The sequence below is a fragment of the Cibotium barometz genome, chromosome 31, assembly GCF_041138505.1.
Source record: "Cibotium barometz isolate CiBa-2024 chromosome 31, ASM4113850v1, whole genome shotgun sequence".
Lineage (NCBI taxonomy): Eukaryota > Viridiplantae > Streptophyta > Polypodiopsida > Cyatheales > Cibotiaceae > Cibotium > Cibotium barometz.
In genome coordinates, this window is record NC_141076.1 from 35,435,714 (window position 1) to 35,462,230 (window position 26,517).

At 44.5% G+C, this 26,517-nt stretch overlaps 1 protein-coding gene across 2 annotated transcripts; it reads left to right on the forward strand.

Moving 5' to 3' along the window:
- The first annotated feature begins 1,144 nt into the window (after positions 1–1,144).
- LOC147620796 (DNA-directed RNA polymerase III subunit) lies at positions 1,145–25,743 on the forward strand. 2 transcript variants are annotated; one of them, XM_086825066.1, is made up of 9 exons: positions 1,145–1,432; positions 1,886–2,015; positions 2,199–2,330; positions 2,446–2,523; positions 24,571–24,629; positions 24,734–24,844; positions 25,001–25,058; positions 25,170–25,234; positions 25,315–25,373. In XM_086825066.1, the coding sequence occupies exons 1-8, from the start codon at positions 1,289–1,291 to the stop codon at positions 25,184–25,186; spliced, it is 729 nt and encodes a 242-aa protein (XP_086681192.1). In that variant the 5' UTR covers positions 1,145–1,288; the 3' UTR covers positions 25,187–25,234; positions 25,315–25,373. The 2 variants fall into 2 exon arrangements, with proteins under 2 accessions (XP_086681192.1, XP_086681191.1); XM_086825065.1 differs by having other exon boundaries at positions 25,170–25,743.
- Positions 25,744–26,517: the final 774 nt, after the last annotated feature.

The window sequence follows — 26,517 nt, forward strand, 5'->3', positions numbered from 1 at the left end:
TGGGTGGTAGACACTGCCCAGTCTCTTCTATTTCGTATTGGATTGTGCATCTTGCAATATATGTTACCATTCATACTATGTTTACTACCATCTACATATTATATATTGTGTGTATGTCCACCATGTATATTTACTTTCATTATTTCATCTCACTACTATACTTGGTTTGATCTCTTTGTAATAATGTACCATGTATGTATCTTACTTGGATTCTCCAATTAGATGTTTTACTCTATCCGACCCTTTAGTTTCTTGCTCTACTATGCATCTATTTGTATAATGCCATCTACATGTATGAATTATGCATGTTTACTTCCATTATTTATACTTCCTATATGTATTATGTATATATCTTACTTGGCTGCTCATTCTAATCTTAGTTTGTATATCATGTGTATCTTGTGTGGTTTGATCCATCTTCTATTCTTCTATGTATGCATACTATTGTGTGTATCTTGTCTGGTTTCATCTTTGTATGCATTCTATGTATCTACATGTTGGCACATCATTGTCCTATAGTTTTTTCATGTTCCTTTACACATTAACTCCATTTAAATGCATCATGTTGTCAAAGTTTGTATGTTGATCTTGTTGTTTGAAGGTATACATCTGTTTGGTTTTTTTGATGCAAGACGTATGAAGTTGTACACTATCAATGGAAGCTATACGCTATCTGTTTTCCATGAGCCGAGGTCGAGAACACACACTTTATACATGGCATTTTTTTGACAATTTTAAGAGTCCACCATTAGAGTTAAGAGTTTGGATTGTTCTTACAAGTTTTTTTGTGTGATTTGGATCCTTATCCTATGGGTGAGCACATACGCTGGATCTAGCTATGCAATATAATAAATATTTTCTCTTGTAGGGGGTGTGTGTGAATTTGGTTTTTTATATTTAATTCAATTTAATTTATTTTTTTGCAGGAGCAACATACTCCGTGAGGACCCCTCGTATCCTCTACAAAGTGAGGGCAAGATAATAATCCGGTGTCTAGCTGAGGATTGGACCTAATACCTCCAAGTTACAAGCCAACTCCTTTAACTCCTTCAACCACTAGAACAAGAGCCCGATATTAATGGTTTTTTAGTTTTGATATTTGGTATCAAAAAGAAGTTTTAAGCGTTTCTTGAGTATATGTATATGTATATGTGCGCTACACTTCTGTTTTGTTAAGCTAGCTTCAATTTTTCTCGTACAAAACACTCTAGTTTTGATTCTTGATTTGTGCAAATGTGACCATGCTCCAGTGCGCCACCATTACAACTCAGAAAGCTAGTAGAAGCCGATGTCTTTCCGGGGCCGAGGAGGATTTGGAGGCCGCGGCAGAGGGCGCTTCGGAGGCGGGGGCGGCTACATCCCTCAAGCCCGGGGCGATGACGGGCAGCTCGTATTCGTCAAGAAACCAGACGGCCCTCCTCCCCTTTTTCCTGTAAGCTTTATATTTTAGGGTTTTATGATTCCAACTAGCGTTTTTTTGATCCCTAGGGTTTTATCCTCTGGGTCTTCGATGATTGGTTAGATAGAGTTTAGGGTTATCCGCACATTCTAGGGTTTTTCCGATCCCTAGGGTTTTATCATCTGCTATGATTGTGTCTTCTAGTAGGATCATCATCATACTGTTAGATGAAAACCGAGGGTACTCTGATCTTGGGTGTTCTAGATTTTAGAGCTTTCTGATCTTCCATCAGGGGCGTCATACTATCAGATGGAAATTAGGGTCAGGATTTGTTTTTCTTAAGCTTTTGATGGTTTCCTGCATCTCTGACATCTGGTGTAGATGGATTATGGCTTTTGGTACATCAAGAAGCAATGATAAGTGTGTTTGGAGTCTTGGAACTAATGCTAACATTGTCATTAAACTTCCCTTGTCTCTTTGGGGTAGACAATCACGACTCTTCCTGAGCTCCCAGATGTTGGGAAAACAGAAGAGGAGCTCATCTCCCGAAGGAGGCGACTTGAAACATTCTGGAATGCATCCCCTTACTACATCGAGAAGCCTAAAGAGAAGACAAGTGAGTGTATTTGTAGTCAGATAGCTCAAGATTTTGTGTGCTTCCATTTTTTGAAGAGCTGGAGTATAGAAGGCCTTCTGTGCAATGCTGGCTTGCCTGTGCTATATGGTGCCATAATGTTGTGTTGTAGGTGTATGTTTTATGGGTATAGATGTGGTTTCTGATATATCTTTAACTTGGCAGCTGGAGTGGCAGCAGAGATAGAAAGGTATTCAGACAAGTACAAGCCAAACTTCAAAGCCAAACGCCCTCCTCTGGCGTCTGTTCTTAAGCTCACATCAGCATACTTTCCAGCTGATCTTTTAGGTCAACAAGGTAAGCATTTGTATGCCATCTCTCTCTCTCTCTCTCTCTCATTCTTATGTTTGTTCATTATTCTATCACTATTATAGACTGTTATATTGGTTTTTTTTGCTGGATTCAACGGCAGGGGACAGAAAACGAGGACATGATGGTCAGTACAAAGGAACTTCTCAATGGACATTAGATACCAGTTCACGCAAAAGTGGTATGGCTTCATTTCAGCTACGTATGTAATGCTGGAGATTTGAATTGGCCTAAGTGGTCTTTCATTGTTAGTCTGCCTTACAGTATATTGCATAGAATCAAGCTGCCTATGCAAAGGAGGTTTGTTTTGGCTGTGTACTATGGCTTGGGAGAGTTTGCCATGAATGTATTATGGGAATTGTCACACATACATTACAGGTTGATGGGTAAACAAGCAAAGTTCTTGCTATATATAATAAAAGTGTGGCCACATATTCAAACTACACCTGTATAGTATGTACTCTTATCTCTTTAGTTTATGGTTGTAGAGAAGAGAAGAAGATTCAACCATCCATCTCTCTTTTGTGTCTTGCTCTCTCTTGTGTGTGTTTTTGCTTGCAAGGAACTCAAGCTTTCCCTCTTCCTCGCATTCTCTTTACTTGGCTCTCCTAGATCTAACCTTGTGAGTGTCCAAACTCCACCACTAGACTCTCCTTGATGCGCTTTCTGTCACCCCTATCTGGCTGCATTTTAAGCACCAATAGGTCGCCTTGCTTGTTGTGTCCGCTCTCTACATGTTGTGTTTGGCCTTCTTTCTTGCTCTTTGGCTGAGCGTCCCTTGCACACACTAGAGCTATTTGGTACATAATTTGTAAGACGTAGCCTTGATTTAAAAAATGCAAACCTGAGTGAAAACGTTGACGATGATGGGGTTCTTTGCTATAGATCTCCATGTCCTTATGACAAGGAAAAAATTGCAGCCTTTCTTTTGTCAAAACCTGATGGTCTGATACCAATGTAACATGGGTGCTTGTGGAAGCACGCTTATGAATTGATTGATTGTGATTAGCACCTAATCAGAGACTTAAACTCATGCACAACAAACTGCTTCTTCCACATGCTCAATACATAGTAGAGAGAGAACCTAATCTACCATGTATTACTAATATGAAATATATACCATACTGAATAGATATACTCAATGGTAACATTGCTCTCGAGTTCTCAAAGACTCAATGATGATTGATTGATTAATGAATGAATATGAATAAGGCCTAGACTTCTATTTATAGTGTCTAATGTCCGTGAGTTTGCTATCAACTCTACCAGCCCTAATAATAATGTCTATCTAAGTTTGTTCACACAGTAACCTAATAACTATGTCTACACTTGGTTCCTCATCGGGCACCTAGATAATATTGCAATGATTTGGCACGATAGCTCTTACAAACACAAGAATCTGTCCACGCACTCATATTGGAAGGTCATGGCTGAGCTATATCCCACATGCTGATTGTGTCCTTGGAAAAATATGATATATATTCAATAATCAATCTTATTTCTCATGCCTCCAACATCCTTTGGGTGAGTGGATGATGGGATGAGGTGATGGGGGGGACTCTCCTACCATGTCTGAGGCGGATCTATGGTTGGGCCAACAGTGGTATTAGAGCTCAGGGTTTGGTCGGCATTTGGTGTTGAGTATGATGCACTTCCGTTGACCCGAGGAGTTGGCGTTGCCATCTAGTGTGACCACCTTAGCTACAAAATGACCACGTCAAAAACCAGTTGGTCGGGTGTAAATGTTGGTTGAGGCGGGGTTGTGTGCTGGCTGGTGAACATCATGACGCCGGATCTAGTAAACCTATGAGTCGTCATGGAAGGGGGGTGTGCATGTGCAACATTCTGCGCCGGGGGGGGTATTGGAAGATCGTCACCTCATGTTGACACATGGTTGAGCTATATCCCATATGCTGATTGTGTCCTTGGAAAAATATGATATGTATTCAATAATCAATCTTAGTCTCCTCTCATCCCTCCAACACCCTTTTGGTGAGTGGGTGACGGGATGAGGTGATGGAGGGGGGGACTCTCTCGCCGTGTGCACATGACATTGGAGTGATGGAGGTGATGCATGACAAACTTCATTAGTCAGAGTGATATGGACTCTAAACTACAGTCTACACTCATGTGATATAAAAGAACACAATGATGTCAACACTCAAAACTCTCATGTTGAGCTATGATATAAGAGCTTGTCCATTAGATGACAACCTTTCATTATAAGCAGGGGTAAAAAAGGGAATGATGAGTATTACTGTGATTTGATATCTTCATTTTCAGCCACATCTTGTACTTGAATTTCAGTTGTATAACTTCTTTCTTGTACATAATACAGATCAGTAGTTTAGGACTCTTGTGTGTGCTGGATGTGTGATTCCGCTGCACTCTTCTTTCTATCTTTGGAAAACCCTAGCATAGAGGCACAAGTGTTCTAGAGTTGATATCAAAGCCTAGGAAACCTACAAATTTCCTTCCTTTTCTGGCACCCGTGTGCGTTTACTACTTAAATAGGTAGAGCACCTAGATTCCAAGAGTGCACAAGTTCGGGTTTTGGGAAAGTAAATATTTAGGTCTTCTTCATTGTACATGGGTTAATTGGGGTATAGTGTGCTTCCTTGTCCCACCAAACCCTCACCTCATCATGTAGGGCTGAAATCCCCCACTCGGTCCTTGATCATTCGATAACCGTCGGAAGTGATTAATCTTGTTTATGGAGACAAATGCGGCCTTAAACACCTGCTGAAAATCAGCCCATGTTGTAGGCTTTACATAGAGGTCGCTTATGTTGAAGCATGATCTGGATCTGATTGATTGGTTGAGCATCAGTGTATCTATACAGATCAAAAAAGGCCGTCACTTCCCGAGACAGCTTTCTAAGTAAAGCTCCTCGCACTCCTCCTCACCCGAGAAAGGCTCAGGGTGAAAGGAGAGTTTCAATGGAGGAGGGTTAGTATTTGTAGCTTGGGGAGCCTGGGAGCATAACTCCTGTAGCTATCTCTGTAAATCAAGAATGGTGGAATACATGATTACCTAATAAGGAGCTACAGGCCGTTGAAGAGTAGGTGAAGGTGCAGTAGAAGGCAGAGGAGGTCGTTGATAACCCGTATACTGATTGTATGGTTGTTGAAGAGCATTGAGAGCAGACAAGACATCACGTAAACCAAGAAACTAAGATGGTACCTGAGATGTAGCTGTGCCAAGCTGTACCTCTTCGTTCAGAAGTCCATGAGCTCCAGGTTGAGCTACAGGCTGTACTCCCTATATTTTTATTGCCATAGGTGCAGCTGTAGTTGAAGGATTTTCTGCCATGGAGTTGAGAGGTTAGATCCAGCAGAGGGAATATGCAAGGATGAAAGAGGGAAGACGCAATGGCTCGCCAATAAAAGTATGGTTTACAGTTAAAACTGGTTGACCATGAGCAGCCTTACACACGTGTGAGGCTCAAAATAGCATGCAGATCCAATAAGCAAGCTCCCAAATTCCCTCAATAGCAAGGCACCTTAATAATTCAGCCCTTTTTTCCCCTTTTTTTTACCCCAAAAAAGCAATGCCCAAAAATAACTGTGTTGCTTATATAGCAAGGCATAAGTGCACGAATTGCCATTACAAGCAAGTTAAAAGTGTAGGAGTTACCATTTCAAGCACTTCTACCATTCTCCAAGCACATGATTAGTTATTCTGAGGGGCTTCCATGCTTTAATTGGACACAAAAAGGGTCACACATGCTAAACTCACCCATCGCATGCTATATCTGGCTGTTGTATGCACGTAGGCACACGCACATGCATGGACCCCAGCCAGCAGTTTTCCCTTTTTCAGCTTGTAGATCATACCTTTGGAGCCAGGAACTTGAAGTCCCAGGGGCTGTTCAACATAAACTTCCGCCTGTAGCTCCCCATTGAGGAATCCCGGCTTGACATCTATCCGAAAGATAGGCCAATGAGAGTGTGCAGCAAGAGCAAGAACAGTTCGTATGGTCACCATCCGAGCAGTCGGTGCAAAAGGTATCATCAAAATCCACGCCAGCTTTTTGAGAATAGCCTTTGGCCACAAGCCTGGCCTTGTGATCCAGAGTCCTAACCGATTTGTACTTAGTCTTATAGATCCACTTGACACCAATCACCTTCCGCTTTGCCGGTCTAGGAACCAGTTGCCAAGTTTGATATTGCTCAATAGAGTCAAGCTCCATGGCCCGCTTCCAAGTCAGTTTGGAAAGCGCTTGCCCAATATTAGTAGGTTCCGTTGTTGGGTATGGGGGAAGAAGCCTGCACACAGATGCGCACACAGGTGCAAGAGAGAGAAGAACTAGTGAAGCTGAAGAGTGCTGGAAAAGATGTACTCGATAATATAAAATGAAAGTACAATGTGAGTACATAAAGTAGCCTAGGGCAAAATGCCCAACACACATAAGTGTGTTCACACGAGGAAAAAACCTGTGTCTAGTCACAGGGAAAAAGTGCTCGTGAGAGTACCCTCTCAAGTGAATGGTGTGAATGGGGTAGGGTGTAGTAGGCTACCCTGGTAGAGGCTGTAAGCTCCTGAAGTTCACGCAAGGCCTTCTCATACCTGTAAAACACCCCCTTTGAATCCGGAACCACAAAGCTTGGAGAATGTGCAATAACTACCTCCTTTTGCAAGTAATCAACTGCCACCTGCGTGGCTTTCCAAGAGGTCCTCGTGGAAAGAACATCCTCATCTACAGGAGTTTCTCTGTCTCGAATGCTACGAGACAACAAAGCATAGGTTACCTTTAAAGTTTCCTTTGACTGACGAACACAAGAACTACCAACATCAGTACTGGAAAGATCCTGCCAATTGCTGCCATCAACTGGCAAGCTATCCTCCATCTGCTCTGGGAGAGCTTGCACTTGCAGCGTATCCACACTTAAGTGGCCATTACCAGACTGCCACTCATCACAAACCTGAAGACCTAGGAGAGAGAGTGCTGAAAGCTTGTAAACTCCATTCTCCACTCCGCCTTCCCAAACCACGTGGCCTGTTGCCTTGTCCCGGAGAGCAACAAAATGCTCATCAAATTGCACGCGTACGCGAGTCTTGCAAACTCGATGCACTGACAACAGATGAAAACCAAGTGACGGAACATACAACACCATCGGGAACTATCGCTAACCTACCCTCATTGTGAATTGGGATAGTGGATGTATCCCCAGTAAGAATGTGACCAGAATACCTGCAGAGATCCTGTAAAGCCGAACGGGAAGGAGTCATGTGCCTGGAAGCACCACTGTCTAGAATCCACTCCCGAGTATCCGTTGCGGAGAGTCCTCCAACCTCCTCCTTGCTTGAAGAAAATGAAACATCGGTGTCCATCACCTCCAAGTGCACAAAAGTCGGAGTCTTCATGATTGTTGCTGAGGAATCTTCACCTTTCTTGGTCTTTCGCTTGGGACACTGCCTCCAATAGTGGCCTTTCTCGCCACAATCATTATAGGTCCTCTTTGCCTTTAGTTTCTCGCAATCAGCGTCGGACTTCTTCTCAGAAGACTTCTCCGATGAAGCCGTCCCTTTGCTCGTGTTACGGCCTTTCGATCGTTGGCCAGTTAAGGTTTCCGAACCTCCGCCCTGTGGAGGGTTCGTGAATCGTTCCTCTTAGTCCAAGACCATGGGCACAAGCTCCTCCCACGTGATGGTTCTCTTCATAGGCGATACCCTGTTGTAAAGAGAAGCCAAATGCTGCCATATACCTTTGGCCAACGTCATATGCTTTACACGATTGATTACTTGCGGTGTGCAGTTGAGGAAGATAAATGAACAGACCCTGGCGCTGACACGATCCCACAACTGTGCTTGTGCCTGTGCCTCCCGGTCCTTTCGGGTTGACGGTAACTCCCCTTCCTCTACTACCGGCCGTGGAACCCCAAAAACGATGAAATCAGCAAGGTCTTAAGACTCCAGAACAGATTCCATCATAACCTTCCATATGCCATAGTTGTTCCCGTCCAACTGACGGTTCATCGGGAACGTGGGGAGTGTAGGGATCTTCACATGCCTCTCAGCCATCTCTAACAAATCTGCCATTGCGGGGATGTAATCTGAAAAAGGGTGGGTGTGTGGGAACAAAGAAGAACTTACACTTGCAAGTGGCTGTCCAGCAAATCAGCCCGTCGTCCTCTTGCTTCTCCTCTTCCCGAACTGTCCCGAACAGTCCACCAATCAGCAACACAACAGCCCCCCTCTTGCTCACACAAATCCCAAGAACTATCAAGAGCTTAGGGCTCTGATACCATGTTAGAATATGCAGCGGAGATGATGACTAAATCTGGAAACACAAGAGCATAGTCACAAGGGACGGGGGACGGGACGGGGGACGGCCATATGTAGGGAATGGGGACGGGGGTAGGAACGGCACTTAAAAATTACATTGTCAGTACCACCCACTCGCCTATACAGGCAAAGCTTGCATGTCCATGGTTGTGCACCACCTCCATGAGGGGATGGGGTGTGATTGACCTCATCCCACCATGTCCATCCCGTCGTCCTTCCTTCTACGGGTAGTTGGAACTTGAAGAGCCACTGCCACGAGGAGGATGCCATGGATGTCCTTGTCACTTGATAGCTTGAGAGAGAGAGAGAGAGAGAGAGAGAGTGAGTGAGGCTTGAGCCTTGAAAGTTGAGGGAGAACTTGAGAAGTTGAGTGTGAGGATGGGTGTGTGTGTGTGTGTGTGTGTTGTGTGTGTGTGTGTGAAGCTTGAGAGAGTGTGTGTGAGGGAGAGAGTGTCTTACATAGTACAGCTTGCTTGTGTGAGAGCTTGAAACTTGAGACCTTGGCCCTTGAGGCTTGCCGCTTGAGGGAGAGTGTGTGTGTGTGTGTGAAGATAAAGCTTGAAGTGTGAGAGGGAGTGTGTGTGTGTGTCTTCTTATAGGGAGGGCTTAGGGAGGCAAGAGAGAGGCCAAGGCCCAAAGCCTCAAAGGCTCAAGGCCTATGGGCCAAGGCTAAAGGCCCATGACTAGAATGGCTCCCTGCCGTCCCCGTTCCTACTGCCGTCCCCCACAGCCGTCCCCGTTCCTATCGCCGTCCCCTTCACCGTCCCTTGTGAGGGACGCCTCCAGGGGGACGCCTGACCGTCCCCTGCCGTCCCCGTTCCTGAACCGTCTCGACTCGGCGTCCCTCCGTTCCAACAGTCCGTCCCTTCCGTCCCCTGTGACACTGCACAAGAGCAAGTGCAGAAAAAACAGCAATGGAGAGAGAGGCGTATAACTCTACTATATATACACAAGAAGAATCCCAAATAGAATGATACAATGGCAAGGGAGTGGGGGGTGCATTATATATGGACCCTAGGCAGTAGTCGGCCTGCTCCAGGGGAGTGAGGAAAAATGAGAACAACACCTATAAGGGCTCGATGACTTCTGCTTCGTCTACCACGTCTGGCTGCTGTTCATCTGAAACATCAAACACTTCTGGACCAACTTATGGTTTTAGCCAAGAAACATGGAAAACATTTTGCATTGTCCAACTGGTAGGCAACTTTAATTTCATAGAGACATCAGTTAACTTCTTAACTATTGGAAAAGGGCCAAAACTACGGAATGAAAGCTTGAGACAATGTTTGTCTACTTATTTCAAATTTTTTTAATGATGCACTGATAGACCCAATCCCCTTCCTGGAAGTGGATATCTCGTCTAAGCTTACTTGCCTGTTTGTGAACTGAGTAATGGCCAAGTTCAAAACTGAGGGCCAAACTGAGTTGAGTACCAAACTCTACGGAATCGATATACTGAGGTTCTATGCTATTTAAGTCTTTTCCAGAGATGTTGAGAATGGTAGATTCCTGAATGGTCTCGATGCTGGTCTTTCTACTAAGAACATCTGCTATTGGGTTATGTTGACTAGGGATGTACTTGATCATTCCTCCAACCTGGTGGAAGAGTTGACCTTGTCTAGTGTGCTGATCACTCCACTAGGCACTTGGCATCGTCGGGAGCCACTTAAGTGCTTGGTGGTCTGTGATGACTGTGAAAATGCGTCCATAAGGAACAGGTTTCAAATGTTTGCGAACTGACTGCTGTTCTAGCTTGTCCTTGAAAGTCTTGGAAAGACAAGAGGGAAACTTGCTAGGAGGTTCTGCTAACTGTGGGATATTGGGTAGGAGATCATTCTTAAAAATGTCTGAATGAGAAAGGAGATCTGCCAACTGAGGGACTGAAGATGATGAGACAGCAGTTATCGATGAGATAGAAGCTGTCTGAGCATAAATCAATGCTTCTTCTGCTCCCTTGCACATAGCTCGTCGCCCCGGAGATGAGAAATCATAGGAATGCCAAGAATGCTCCTATTCCCCCGAATCATGACAGGCTCAGGAAAACCTTTAGAGATAATAAAGGTGCTCTGTCCCCAATTGGGAATAGGTTCATACTGACGAAACCACTGGATTCCTAAGATCATGTCACATCCCAAAAGAGGAGAGACAATGAAATCTCTCTGGAATGAGGCCTTTTGAACTTGAAAAGAAAACCGCTGTGCCTGTTGAGATATGTGGGTGCGGAGACCAGGTGTAAACCCGTCTACCTCCAAATGATAGGGCACTAAGGTACAGCTTATGTTGGTAGCCAACCGGGGAGAGATGGCATCCTCAGAATTCCCCATGTCAAAAAGGATTATGAAGTGTCGGTCCTTGGCAGAGCCATAAGCTCGGATCAAGCTTTTTTGTGTGGTTGTTGCCTCACCCTCCTGCTTAGCATCAAGTACCACGGATGGCATGGGATGCATAGAAGGTAAGATCTGAACCACATTGGTGGTAGCAGGCGGGTCTGGAGGAGCGGGGGATACTGCGGCAACTGTGGCAGAAGGCTCTTTGGAAGCTTGCTCTGCTTGCCTTTTTGGACAATGCCTCTTACCATGCCCAATGGTATGAGAGAAAAAACATTGATTTTCTGACTGATACTGTCTTTGCTCCTCTGGAGAAAGATAGTCTCCAGTGATGCTTGCTTGAGCCTTTTCCTCAGGGGTCTTCTTAGGCTTGGATTCCTTGCCTCCTGAACTAGAGCTAGGACTGTTGTCTGTCTTAGTGTCTTTATAAGACGAGTTACCCTTCCTGTTACGACCTTGTGTTTTTCTCTGGACAGCATGCAGGTGTGCACGGGGACATGGTGGACAGTGTGAATGGCATCAGGTTGGAGTCAAAAAGCAAGCCCCTGCGTGGACAACCCCAAGTGTGAAGGGGGCCAAGTGATTAAAGTCTTCTCTCATAACCCATGGTGACAAAGGGTTTTGGGGACAAAGGTTTAAAAGCCTTTAAAAATAAAAGAATCCCTTTTTAGGGGATAATCGTGGCCTTATGTTTTTCTTCGAGGGAGTCCAGCTGCAGTTTTCCAGTCGCATGTGCTTTTTGGGAGAAAATAGGGCTGCTGGTCGCTTGAAGATACATGGGCTGGCTTTTTCGTTGGAAAGCAGGCTGCTTGGCTGGGCGCACAGAACTGCACGCTGAACTCTCTCTCATGCTCGTGTGAAGGGCGGGGCAGGAGATACAGAGGCTACAGGTGACTGGCTGGTTCTCTTCTTGGATACACAGTTAGGCTGCAGCATCTGTGAGCAGGTACAGCTGCAGGAGAAGGAGGCGGACTGGTCAGCAGGGACTTTCCCTTGCAGGCGGCTGCAGGACAGCAGGCGCACAGAGCTGGGCGTGCTCTCTCTCTCTTTCCCTTGCCAACTGTTAGGCTGGACTGCAGGCTTTTCCCATGCTTCTCTCTCTGTTTTTCTCTTTCTTGTGGAAGACAGTGGACTGCAGGAGGAGCAAGTGGAAGGCGGTGGACTGTTACTGTGTTGAGACAGCCGGCTACTGTTTATTTTCTCTTCTCTTTCTCTCTCTTTTCACTGGCTTGTGACTGTCTCGGAGTTGTTTCTCTGGCCCTTTGTGAGAGGAAGGGTTTGGCAGTTTGGAGGGTGGAAACAAGGCAAGGTTTTGGACTGTTTTGGGACAGTTTATGGGCTGTTTTTGTTTGGCTGCAAATTCAGCAATGTACTTGGGTTTCTGGCTACAAGTACAGATCTTTTGGTTATGTTTCTTGGCATGGGAGAGATGCAAGCTCGCATGGCTGCGTGCTTATGGAGCAGGTTGTTTTCTTCCTGCTAGAAAGGAACAGTGGGACCTACAGTTATGGGCATCTCTATGTTGCCAGATGTTTCATGAGGGAACAGGTAACTAGATGTATGGAAACAGGACAGAAGTTTCAAAGGGGAAACAGGCCTAAGGGTTTCATGTGGAAACAGGTCGTAGGTTGCTCGAGGAAACATGTTTTTGGGTTTCTCCAGGAGATAGGTCACATGCAGGCAGAAGGTACAGGAGTGGACACATGTTTGGTACAGCCTTGCTACTAATTGGACAGGGGACAGGGAATCCATGACAGAGATGGATAGTACCCTTGGAAGGTAGAGAGGGTTTGTACAGGTGTGTCGACTGTATGGTATGCTGTGCTGTGATACTCTTTTGAGAGACAGTTTGGGAGTTTGTGTTGTGATGCAGAAGCACTGGTTGGATGTGTCAGGGTGTGATGCTGTTCATAGTGTGAGAGGCTATGGATGGTTGTGGCAGCCTTGATCTTGGGAGAAAGCTTCTGTATGCAGACTCAATGTGAGAAGAGTCTTTCGATGCGAACAATGGCTGGACTTGTTTGTGGATGCCGAGTGGACAAGAAGCCAGATGCAGGTTCTTTGCAGGCTTCAAGGGTTCTACTGCGACGGCTGAGTTCCCAGCCTTGTATTGTAATCAAAGCTCTTTTAATCAATTAAAGAAATACCGCAAGGGACGCCACTGCGATTTGGGGCCAATCGGTGTCTGTGTACTTTTTGCAGGAGCACTCTAGCTCCCCCTGTTTGTTTTCCTTTTCTAGGTCCTCAATGGTGTTGAAGTGTTTTATGTGCGAGTGTTTGTTTCACTGCCCTTTGGGTTTCTGAAGGCCGGTTTACAAGGTTCCGTTGCCGGGACATCGTCGACTTTCTCAAGGAGGCGAGCCCGTGGTTGTCACATTAAAAGCTTCAACATGAGGAAAGTGAAAAGGAAGTGCAGGACACAGTGCAGGATTGTGTGTCTTTGCCTATATGAGGTGAAGAGCAAGAGCTGAAGATGAAGCTCAGGAGAAAAGACACCAAGGACAAGAAGTAGTCGGCCAGGAACTAGAAGCAGTTGAAGTGTTATGGTGCAGGAGATGCGTTGAAGGCTATGGCTTTCGACAGTTTGTCACCGGTGGTATCTTCACGGAGGCTTCATGGGTTCGGAAGACAGTTTCTTTCTATGTTTAGCAGTGGTGATCTACTATGCTTCATCGAGGACTTGTGCTTTTCACTTGGGTGGAGTGCAAGCAGGTTTTGGGTGCCTGAGGATGTATCAGATGAGGCTCAGATGGAAGTGGAGGAACTTGACGAGGTTCTTATTCCTGAGCATATACTGGCACATAAGGAAAGAAAGGTATAGGGTAAGGTTTCCCGTTGCTATCCTGTGAAGTTCAAGAGCTGTTCACTGATGGATATGAAGTGGATGGAGGAGGTTCACTGATGGATGCGAAGTGGATGGAGGAGGGTGACTTAGCAGATTCACCTCAGGAGTTGCAGCTTTATCTTGATGCCTATGAGTTGGAGTCGACTCTTGTTACGGCTCATTCAGGTTCAACAGAGCATAGGTCTGGAGCATTGCCTGATGCCCAAGAGGGGGGTAGCACCTCCGCTCCCTTGTTACAGACAGGCTCAGTTGTCATCTAGGAGTCGCTTGGTGACATCTTTGTATTCACCCGAAGGTACTGAGGCTGACAGTACATCTGCTTATGGGACTTCTATGATCTTGTGTTCTAGACACATGAGATGATGGTTGAGTATGGTTCACAGTCGCGCGCACCTTGAACTATAACTGCAACTATGGATAACTCTATGGAGGGCATAAGTCTTGCGAGCAGTCCTAGAGTTGGTTTGGTTCATGGAAATATGGATCGAACTCTATTTGTGCATGTATGCCTACACTTTTTGAGGTAGAGGTATTTTTGTATTCTGGTGCCATTGGATCCTGGTACCACTGTGAATACATTGGGAAATACTCTGCATTGTGTCATGTGCTGCATGTATGTTGGTATGATACATCAAGTGCTTTATTATGTTCATGGATGCACCATTGGGTGTAACTCCTGTGGGATGACCATGAAACATATGTAGGAAAGTACTTACTGGATGTAGTGTTTGGATGCATTGAGTGCTTGCATATGCTCATGTTGTACCATCAGTTGTGGGTCCTGCGGGATGCCCATGGGCGTAAGGCTTGCGAGCAGCCCTTAGACTGTTACTTTGGAGTAGGTAGAGCATCTTGGGAAGCATATTGTTTGCGAATGCATATATGTGTCATGCATATGTGTGCCATATGTAGAATGATGCATGGTTTTGTTTTTGGCTAACACAGTTCACGTGTTTCCATTTGGTTTTAGACTTTTGCTGTAGGTTCTGAAGGAACAAGCAAGAGGTGTTTGTCACTTTGGTGTGACAGTATGGCCTATTGTGCAGGATGATTGTTTTATCACCCAGATGCATTGGAGGGCCATTGCTTTTGTCATATGGGGAGTCTTTGCTCAAAAGATGCCTTACTGTGCCATTGAGTGCAGTCGAGGACGCTTGCCATTTTTCAAGAGGGGGGTATGTTACGACCTTGTGTTTTTCTCTGGACAGCATGCAGGTGTGCACGGGGACATGGTGGACAGTGTGAATGGCATCAGGTTGGAGTCAAAAAGCAAGCCCCTGCGTGGACAACCCCAAGCGTGAAGGGGGCCAAGTGATTAAAGTCTTCTCTCATAACCCATGGTGACAAAGGGTTTTGGAGGGGACAAAGGTTTAAAAGCCTTTAAAAATAAAAGAATCCCTTTTTAGGGGATAATCGTGGCCTTATGTTTTTCTTCGAGGGAGTCGAGCTGCAGTTTTCCAGTCGCATGTGCTTTTTGGGAGAAAATAGGGCTGGTCGCCTGAAGATACATGGGCTGGCTTTTTCGTTGGAAAGCAGGCTACTTGGCTGGGCGCACAGAACTGCACGCTGAACTCTCTCTCATGCTCGTGTGAAGGGCGGGGCAGGAGATACAGAGGCTACAGGTGACTGGCTGGTTCTCTTCTTGGATACACAGTTAGGCTGCAGCATCTGTGAGCAGGTACAGCTGCAGGAGAAGGAGGCGGACTGGTCAGCAGGGACTTTACCTTGCAGGCGGCTGCAGGACAGCAGGCGCACAGAGCTGGGCGTGCTCTCTCTCTCTCTTTCCCTTGCCAACTGTTGGGCTGGACTGCAGGCTTTTCCCATGCTTCTCTCTCTGTTTTTCTCTTTCTTGTGGAAGACAGTGGACTGCAGGAGGAGCAAGTGGAAGGCGGTGGACTGTTACTGTGTTGAGACAGCCGGCTACTATTTATTTTCTCCTCTTTGTCTCTCTTTTCACTGGCTTGTGACTGTCTCGGAGTTGTTTCTCTGGCCCTTTGTGAGAGGAAGGGTTTGGCAGTTTGGAGGGTGGAAACAAGGCAAGGTTTTGGACTGTTTTGGGACAGTTTATGGGCTGTTTTTGTTTGGCTGCAAATTCAGCAATGTACTTGGGTTTCTGGCTACAAGTACAGATCTTTTGGTTATGTTTCTTGGCATGGGAGAGATGCAAGCTCGCATGGCTGCGTGCTCATGAAGCAGGTTGTTTTCTTCCTGCTAGAAAGGAACAGTGGGACCTACAGTTATGGGCATCTCTATGTTGCCAGATGTTTCATGAGGGAACAGGTAACTAGATGTATGGAAACAGGACAGAAGTTTCAAAGGGGAAACAGGCCTAAGGGTTTCATGTGGAAACAGGTCGTAGGTTTCTCGAGGAAACATGTTTTTGGGTTTCTCCAGGAGATAGGTCACATGCAGGCAGAAGGTACAGGAGTGGACACATGTTTGGTACAGCCTTGCTACTAATTGGACAGGGGACAGGGAATCCATGACAGAGATGGATAGTACCCTTGGAAGGTAGAGAGGGTTTGTACAGGTGTGTCGACTGTATGGTATGCTGTGCTGTGATACTCTTTTGAGAGACAGTTTGGGAGTTTGTGTTGTGATGCAGAAGCACTGGATGTGTCAGGGTGTGATGCTGTTCATAGTGTGAGAGGCTATGGATGGTTGTGGCAGCCTTGATCTTGGGAGAAAGCTTCTGTATGCGGACTCAATGTGAGAAGAGTCTTTCGATGCGAACAATGGCTGGACTTGTTTGTGGATGCCGAGTGGACAAGAAGCCAGATGCAGGTTCTTTGCAGGCTTCAAGGGTTCTACTGCGACGGCTGAGTTCCCAGCCTTGTATTGTAATCAAAGCTCTTTTAATCAATTAAAGAAATACCGCAAGGGGCGCCACTGCGATTTGGGGCCAATCAGTGTCCGTGTACTTTATACCAGATTGGGTCCCAAATTACCCACTGAAGGGTCCCCTATCCCGTAACTGAGATAGTATTTGCTTTATTACTTTAGAGAGAATGATTGTGGACTGTAGATAAGCCAAACGCAAGATCTCGGAGGATCGGAAGCCTGGCTGAATTGTACACAGTTGTAGAGACACCACAATGAACTGATCTTGAGCCTATGCACTCTTCCCAAGGGTATGAGGAAGGGCTGCATACTTGAGGCTGAGAAGGGACTGTAGTGGACTGTGTGAGAAAGAAGCGATGCCGCACAACAAGCGTGGGCGTCGGGCAGCAGCGAAGCAAGCGCAAGGCGGGCAGCAAAAGTGTTGGCGGCTGGCTGCCACGTAAGTGGACAGGCGCACAAGCAAAAGAGAGAAGCAGACGCAAGTGAGAGGAGGCGGGTTGCAAGAAAAAGCGCAAGGGGAAAAAAAAAAGCAGCGAAAAGTTAAAGCGGTAGTAGATACTTTCAACAGGAAAATCTCTCTCACTCATAAGAATAAGGAACACACTCTTGATGTAAAGCTTAAAGGAGAATCTATTCCTGTTGTATCGGCCTCGGCCATTTCTTGTTTAATAAAGAAACATCTTTCTGTTTACTTAGTGTTTGTTAAAGAGAATCAGGATACCACAGATTCTAACTTGGATAAGGAAAGATTGGACTTTCTCAAAAGTTTTCAAGATTATTTTTCAAAGGCTTTGCCAGGGGAGTTGCCGCCTGCTAGGCCTGAGGATCATGGGATTGATTTGATTCCTGGAAGTTCACCACCGAATAAGCCACCCTATAGTGTGAGTGCAGTCCAACAAGAAGAGATTATGAGCCAAGTGCGTGATCTGTTGGACAAAGGGTTGATTCAGCGGAGCTCTTCGTCTTATTGTTCACCAGTACTTTTGGTACAAAAGAAAGATGGTTCTTGGTGGATGTGCATTGATTACAGGTCACTGAATAAGATTACCATCAAGAACAGGTTCCCTATACCTCGAATCGATGATATTTTGGATTGGTTACAAGGAGCAGCTTACTTCAGCCGCATTGATCTGAAGAGTGGATATCATCAAATTCGCATCAGGCCAGAAGATGTGCACAAGACAGCTTTCAGGATAACTTTTGGACTTTGAGTTTTTGGTCATGTCTTTCGGTCTTACGAATGCTCCAACGACTTTCAACAGGATGATGGATCGGATTTTTCGACCCCACCGTGCTTTTGTGGCACCTTCTTTGATGATATGATTGTGTTTTCTCATTTAGAGAAGGAGCATCGGGAGCATTTGACCAAAGTCTTTGAGGAACTCAGAAAGCATAGGTTGGTTGTCAATGGAAAGAAGAGTGAATTTTTTATGCAAGAGATTCACTTTCTTGGACACATAGTGTCTAAGGATGGCGTTAGGATGGATCCAGCAAAAATTGAAGCAACAAAGAATTGGCCGGATTTGCAAACTAATCATGATGTGAGAAGTTTCTTAGGACTTTGTTCATATTATAGGAGGTTTATCCGATTCTTTGCAGAAATTGCTTCACCTTAACATCACCTGACCAAGAAGGATGTAAAATTCCGAAGTGGAAGTTTTCAATAAGCTTAAGGAAAAGCTAACCACTGGTCCAGTTTTGGTTTTACCGGATCTTCATAAACCTTCTGTGGTACAGTGTGATGCATGCGGGAATAGCATTGGAGCTATTCTTATGCAAGAAGGACATGTTATTGCTTATGAGAGTAGAACTCTGTCACCAGCAGAAAGGAATCTACAAGTATATGAGAAGGAGCTTCTTCCGATTATTCATGCTCTTTCTACTTGGAAGCATTACCTTCTTGGGACTGATTTCATTGTTCAGAGTGATCATCAGACTCTTCGCTATTTCCTTACCCAAACGAAGCTTTCAGAGAAGCATATGAGATGGGCAAACTTTTTGTCCATGTTTCACTTTCAGATTGTTCATGTGGATGGCCAAAAGAATGTGGTAGCGGATGCCTTGTCTAGGAGACCACATGTGGTCGTTGTCTCCATTATCTTTCATCATGAACTTGATGATATGCGAGAACAGTATACTCATGACTCAGATTTTGAGCGGATTTTTGGTCGTTTGATCGAAGGAGAGCGAGTTGATCATTATTCTCTCAAGGAAGGATTTTTGATGATGCATGACAAATTGTGTCACATCTCAGTTGAGGCAGATTGAGGCAGAAGGTTTTGACAGAATGCCATGCTCTGCCTTATGCAAGCCATCGTGGTATTGAGGCTAGAGTGAAGGCTTTGGAGGCATTCTTTTATTAGCCTACTATGCGCAGGGATGTTGATGCTTTTGTTTGTGATTGTATCATTTGTCAGAAGGTGAAGTATGACCGTCAAAAGACTCTTGGGTACTTCATCCTTTGCCTATTCCAAATAGATCGTGGGAGAGTATTGCTATGGATTTTATCTTTGATTTTCCTAGGACACAGAGTGGGAATGATGGCACCTGGACTATTGTAGATCGTTTCAGCAAGCAGGCTCATTTCATTCCAGTCAGGAAGAAGATTAATGCAGAGCAAATGGTGAGGATATTTTTGACGAATATCTTCAAATACCATGGGATGCCCACATCTATTGTCAGTGATTGAGATCCTTGAATGACGAGCTTATTTTGGAGAGCATTGTCCCAGAACATGAAGACTTCGTTGAAGTTCTCATCGTCTTTTCATCCACAAACAGATGGGCAATCGGAAATTGCCAACTCAGTTGTATTGGATCTTCTAAAGTGTATTGGATCTTCTAAAGTGTTATGTTTCGGATCATAAATTGCCAACTCAGTTGTATTGGATCTTCTAAAGTGTTATGTTTCGGATCATAAGGAACAGTGGGAAAAGTATTTCCTATGGTGGAGTTTGCTTACAACAACACCATTCACACTTTGACAGGTAAGGCACTTTTCGAGATTGTGGAAGGCGGGAAGAAAGTACCTCCGATCCTACATACAAAAGATAAGATCTTTGAGGCAGATCGTTTTGTGGAGAATATGGATGAGGCTTACAAGAAGGTCAAAGTGGCTCTTCAAAGGACTCAAGAGAAACAGAGGAAAGCAGCAAACCTACACCGTCGATCATTGGTTTTTGATTTGGGTTATTGGGTGCTTTTGAGATTTGAGAAGGCTAGACTCAAGAAAATGAAGGGTAACTATGGGCCTTTTCAGGTGATTGAGACGATGAGTGATGTTTCCTATCGTCTTCAGTTACTGGATCATTGGAAGATTCATAATGGATTCCATGTGAGTCTTCTTAGACCTTTCAGAGGTGTGGTGCCTGTGGATTAGGTTGACGAGCCACAGCCAGAGGTGGAAGAACTTGATGAGATTCTTCAACCGGAACAGATTTTGACACATACAGACAGAAAAGTCAGAGGAAAAGTTTCACGTCGATATCTGGTGAAGTTTGTGAACTATTCACCTATGGATTCGAAGGGGATGGAGGAGGGCTTGGCAGATTCACCGAAAATACTACAACTTTACCTCGAGGCTTTTGGTTTGAAGCCTACCGTAGAAAGTGCTTCAACAGGTTCAGCTATGGATTCTGGAGTACTACCTGTTACTCAAGAGGGGGGGTGACTCTGTTCCTTTGTCAAAGAGTTCACTTGGATGAGATCTGGAAGTCGCTTGGTGTTCTTATCAGTGCACCCGAGATACTAAACTGACAGTATATCTGCCTATGGGATTTCTATGATATATGTGTACTAGTCACATGGTTTGATTCATGGATATACGAATCTTTTGAGAGAATGGGGACGCCTATTCTAGACTTTCGTTGATATGCATCAGTGTTTACTCATGTTCATGATGTACTGCTGATCGTGGGTCCTGTGGGATGGCCATGAGAGGAGCAGGCAAAGCATCCAGGGGGATATGACTATTCACGAGGTGGATGCTCTTGATTTATGTTTTTCAGGTGTTCTGTTTCAGTTGGCAGGACGTAGCTTTCTCGTTGCTCCCTTAGGTTCTGTTTAAGTTGGCAGATCCTTTGAATGAACAATCCAAGACGATTGCTTTGTTTTAAGAGGGGGGTATGTTACAGGACCGAGTATTTTACCTCTTTTTCTTAAGCATTGTAATTATGTTTTAAACTTGTTTAGCATTCACTAATCATGTTTACTTGTATATGCATGTGTAAGTTTGTACACGTGTGTGGACGTAGATACATGTTTGGTGTGTGTGTGTGTGTGTGTGTGTGTACAGCATCTTGTGGGTCAGCCCAGTCAACAGCTGATGTGGCACTGCCACGTGGCACAGGTGCAGCTGACACGTGTGCAGGTACGGTTGGCTGCACAGGCTGGATTGCACGTGTGGCTGACTGTTGGCGCTGACGCGTGGCGGCTGGCTGCTGCTCAGGAGCTGAGGCGGCTGCAGGTGCTGCCACGTAGGCAGGTAGGCGCACAAGCTAGAGTGAGAAGTGATGACATGCGGCAAGCGTGGGCGTCGGGCAGCAGCGAAGCAAGCGCAAGGCGGGTAGCAAAAGCATTGGCGGCTGGCTGAAGCGATGGTGGCTGGCTGCCACGTAAGTGGACAGGTGCACAAGCAAAAGAGAAAAGCAAACGCAAGTGAGGTGTGGCGGGCTGCAAGAAAAAGCACAGGGGGAAAAAAAAAAGCGAAGCGCCAGACAGTCCCAAAATCGCGCAAATCAAAGCAACGTTTGATTTTTCGAAAAGCTATTCGCCATGTATTTTTTTTAAATAAAAATAAAAGAAGGGAGAAAGGCTATTCAGTTTTTGGAAAAAAAAGGCCTTTGTAATAGTATTTTTTTTCCTAAGGGGGAAAAGCTATCTCCCAAACTTGTATAAATAAGGGGCCAAGGCTCTTGTATCACACAACACATCTTGGGTGAAAGCCACTATGCTTTTCTCCCAAACTTGTATAAATAAGGGGCCAGGGCTCTTGTATCACACAACACATCTTGGGTGAAAGCTAGAAGAAGATCTCCTCCTCGTGGATCAAGGAGGCATCTTCTCGGGAATTGTACAAGGGTTACGTCGACCTTGAGTTATAAATAAATACCTGCGGGGGCGCCACGCTTCGGAGCCAATTGGTCTTTTGTGCATGAGCATTCTAGCTCCACTTATTTATTTTCTTCTTCTTCCAAATTTATTATTCCAGTTCGTAAAGCGATTAAAAGTGTGATTAAGTGTGTTCACCGCCCGTCAAGTTTCTGAAGGCCGGTTTCATACGTAGCTCGTGCCTGACTTATCCTGGATTGAGGATATACAATGGGGTCACGGCGTACGACAAATATCATCCTATTGGGTTCTAATAATGTACAAATGTTGCACTGTTGATGATGAGCCATCTTGTCACCATGCACTGAGTGCAGAGTGCATGTGACACAAGTGGGTTACATTTGACGTGTGTGGAGTTGCACCTAGGACTTGACACTTGACCCTAAACCTAGTTGGTGCCTGGCGACATGTTCTTGGTTCACAAAATGCACAATGCCCATTTTAAAAGGTGTCCCCGGTGTACTGATTAGCCAGAATGTCCATGTGGCACCTCTTGGCAAGATGTATACCTCAAAATCCCAAATGATTCAAAGGTTATGAAAATTGAAAGAGTTTTTAAACTCTCCTTAGTTTAGTGGATCTTATAAAATTACTAAGGTAATCAATGAGGTAGCCTATAAACTGGATTTGCCACCGAGGGTGAGGAGTATTGAAAGAGGTTAAGTGTCCCCACCTCAAGGACATCAAAATTTGTCACGAGTCACAAGGCCAGCCACATGTCCTAGACTGAGGGAGATACAACTATGCTATGTAATTTTTGCTGGATGATCATCGGTAGCCTAACAATGTTGCAGATCTGGAGGGCCCCTTACCTCAAGACAATTAGAGAGTTAAAAACTCCTCCCACCAAGTCTGTCCATTCCGTTTGGAATCCAGGGGTGGGGCTGGTCCATGTAACCCAGGCAACTTCTCATCAGGTGATGAAGTGGTGTAAGTATCATGTTTTTTTATAAAACATTTGACAACGTTATTTGCTAGAAGTCTTGTTCCTCATGAGTGGGCAAATGATATTCTCTCTTTGTCATTTAGAACAATCCACATGCCCTTGGCTACTTGCATCATCCTTGTTACAACCTTTTAGCAAAAAATAAGACATTCCCTTTATGAGGCATTTGGTTGAAAACTTCAGATATATATTGCTGAAGAAGTTCTCTAGCAGAGTTGAATTCTTTAACTGGAGGAGACCAATTTCTACATGCTAGATATACAAGGAATTACTTTGTTACTGATCAATAGAGCAGGTAGTATCAAATAAATTATAAATAAGTGGTTACTCTATTGTACAATGATTATGTATACAAGTGGAGCCACCTGAGTACATGCATGGGCTGAGGTATATGGCTGTATAAAAAAAGCACTACCAAATTAGAGTGATACTAACGTTAGATTCAACCTGTGGTATAGATCAAATCCATTTTCTCACTTTCCGCTGTGATTACACAATGTAAGCTGTCTACCAATGTATCCGGTGACACTCTGTGTCACCATTTTGGGCATTTACCAGCATTATCAGTATTTTATAGATTTATGGACTTTGGACAAGCTTTAGGAAATGAGAGGTTATCCAAAAATGGGTTTTGGGAACCTTGGACGTCATTCTGGGCAGTGAGGAATAGACTCAGGCTCAGCAGAAGACATTGGGGCTCATGGATGCACGTAGCCCTTGGGATGACAGGATGGAAAGATGTGTGATAAAACCAAAGGCTGGACCTTTTTTTGTTTGGGTCCTTCATGACTAAAGGATTCACACGTTAACATGTGGGTGCCTGGTGTTCTTGGACAAAAGTAACCTTAAAAGAATGTAAAATAAAACGTGGAAGGAAAAAGGTGTAACTTGTAAGGAGAAAAGCGCGCGCACGCACACAGATAATATATATATACATACGTGTAGAAATTCATCATCAACAAGCCTCCACCTTCGCCTCGTTTTCTTACAATTGCAGGGCATCATCTCCCTGCTGTACCATACTGTCTGTACACACACACACACACACACAAGCCTCCAGAGTCCACCTTCACCTTGTTTCCGTACAGGTGCAGCGCACCATCTCCCTGCTGTACCATACTGTCCGTAATGCAGCGACTGTACCTGTTCCGTACCCTGCTGATGTTGTGGACTGCAATAGAACTTGCTGCTGGCAGTCCCATACAGCTGACACAGCCTCTTTCCTCTTGATCGCTGCCATACAGCATCCCTGATGTACCTTACTGCATGTACTGTACCTGGCCGCACAGTACTGCTGCTGTTCATACACCTGCTGTACCTTGTGTGTAGCTACTGTACCTAATGTACTTGCTGCTGTACCATGTGTACCTACCTGCTGGCTGTCTGTACCTGATGTACTTGTCCGGGGGGGTCATTTTGGTCCCAGTGTGCCTGTGGTTTAAGTGGATGAATTAAGTGCCTTTAATTTAAGTGCTTAATCGCATCAATGGTCGTGTGTGAAAACCCCACCTGGTTACACTCTGATGTACCTTCAACAATTTGTTTTTTGAGATTTTGCCAGGCAAAGGGATGGCAGGAGAACATTGTGAAGGGACCCTTAGCCTTGCATGAGAATGATGTTTTTTTTTGGGGGGGGGGGGGGGGGGGGGGGGGGGGGGAGCGGGGAGCGGGGAGATGCTTTGAAATCTCATGCCAAAACATTGTAGATGGCATTTCCTGTTGTGTTCTGGGATGTAGATAGAACTCCCATTGTGCTTTTGTAAGTTTGTGGTGTTGTAAGTCTGGAGGGTGAAGATAATTCTACTAGAATGAACGGCCTGGATTTGTGCCTTGGATGAACTCTTAGTTTGTCTGCCTGTTACATAATTTCCAGACTTACAGAGGCTTGATAGATTGGCAACCATGGAGCAAAGAAGTGAGAAGATTGCAGAAGTAAGAGATCTATGTTGGTGCTTTTCGTGTGATCAATCCAAGAGTGTAGTCCAAAAGGCTGGCGTTGTCTTGAAAGCATAGCTATTGTGATGTGGTGTTAATAGGAAAAGGAAGGAAAAGAGGAAGAGAAGAAGACTGATGGAGGTGACGATGAAGATGATGAAGAGCTGGAACAAGAAGAGGAAGAAGAGATAGGCGAGGATGACTACGCACAGGTTTGTGAGCTTGTCACTCGCAGAGTCATGCACATGCATGCATGCAAATGCACTCACGCATGCAAGTAGTTAGGCACATGTATGTATGTATGCATTTTTCTTAAAGAAGCATCGGCAAAACGAATCTATGCCATATCTGACATTACATTTTTTCAGAACTTTGGGTTTGATGACGACGATGATTATCTGGATGATGATGATGGAGGCGATGATGGTAGGTTTTCTTCCTGTGTCTGCATGGATGTGCCCAATTTTTTTTTGGATTTCTAATGGCTCTTACTGTAAGAATATGGAGCAAAACTAACCATGGAGCCCTTTTGAACAGAGGGGCCTACATTTTGAGGATATACAGTCTTGCTCAAAGTGATGGTCTGCCTACATCCTTGTTGTAGTTGGGCTGTTTGAGCCATCAAGGGAAATTTCATATCACCAGTTCGCTCAAAGTGATGGCCTGCCTACATCCTCGTTAAAGTTGGGCTGTTTGAGCCATCAAGGGAATTTCATATCACCAGTTTGATTTATGGGACTGGTTCTGTTCAGGGAGTTCAACCAATATTTTTCTTTTGCTTTGTTGGAGCTTCCTATATGTCATGTTGAGGATGTGGCTCAATGCCAATTCCAAGCAACAACAAGTAAACCTTCTCACAGAAATGCTTGCTGTGGTAATTTAGAGGCCTTGCACTGGATGCAGGATACGTACAAGCCAGATAGCCCTTATGTGAGGGTTGTACATGATAGAAACTACTATCGAAGGACAGAAAATGGTGTCATATGTTGTATACTAGTCCACAAGGTGTTGTCTATTGGTGACTTGGGAGCATTTTTTGAGGTGTCCACCATAAAATTGTCCCCACCCTCCCCATCTTTTTAATGCAGGCTGCCTTCAAATTTAGCTTTCAGTAACACCGTTTTTCTGACGGTATGTGGATCCCAAGATGTTCCAGGAGTGCACGATTTTCAAAAGCTAGGTCCGCATGTTAAGTGTCATATCTTACATGTCTGCATGTATCCTTTGTTTTATGGTAAATGTATCATATGGTATATGTTATTTGCTATGACAATATATACACACACACACACACACACACACATACGTATGTATATATACACACATATACATATGTATATATGTATATATATATATATATATATATGTATGTATGTATATATATACACATACACACACATACATATATATATGTATATATGTATATATATATATATATGTATATATGTATATATATATATATACATATATGTATATATACATATATGTATATATATATATGTATGTATACATATACACATATATATATATCTGTGTGTATATATGTTATATATAGATATGTATATATAGTTACAGTCAATCTGGAACTTCTCAAAATGTCCTCTGACAGCTATAGACCCTCTGATGTCACTCAACTTAACAAGATATCACCTCCCAAGCTCTCTGTTGACTACTACAAGCCCACAGTTGCCTTCGAAAGGATTATTTCCACCCAACTAGCTTAACTGACTTTGTTGACACAGAAACTCTCCTTTGCAAGGACCTCAAAACACTTAAACATAACCAGAACCAATCCTAAGAAACAATCAGTTGACCACCAATGTTGTCAGATTGTTGCCACAGAAATCCTGTAAGATAACCAAGCCTTCTGACAATTGTCCTTGGA

Bases quoted from the DNA above. Each gene is read 5' to 3' on its own strand.
- LOC147620796 (XM_086825065.1), top strand. From the start codon at position 1,289: ATGTCTTTCCGGGGCCGAGGAGGATTTGGAGGCCGCGGCAGAGGGCGC. The intron at 2,016-2,198 runs GTGAGTGTATTT...TTAACTTGGCAG, and splicing joins GAAGCCTAAAGAGAAGACAA to CTGGAGTGGCAGCAGAGATA. The intron at 2,524-24,570 runs GTATGGCTTCAT...CATAATTTCCAG, and splicing joins TACCAGTTCACGCAAAAGTG to ACTTACAGAGGCTTGATAGA.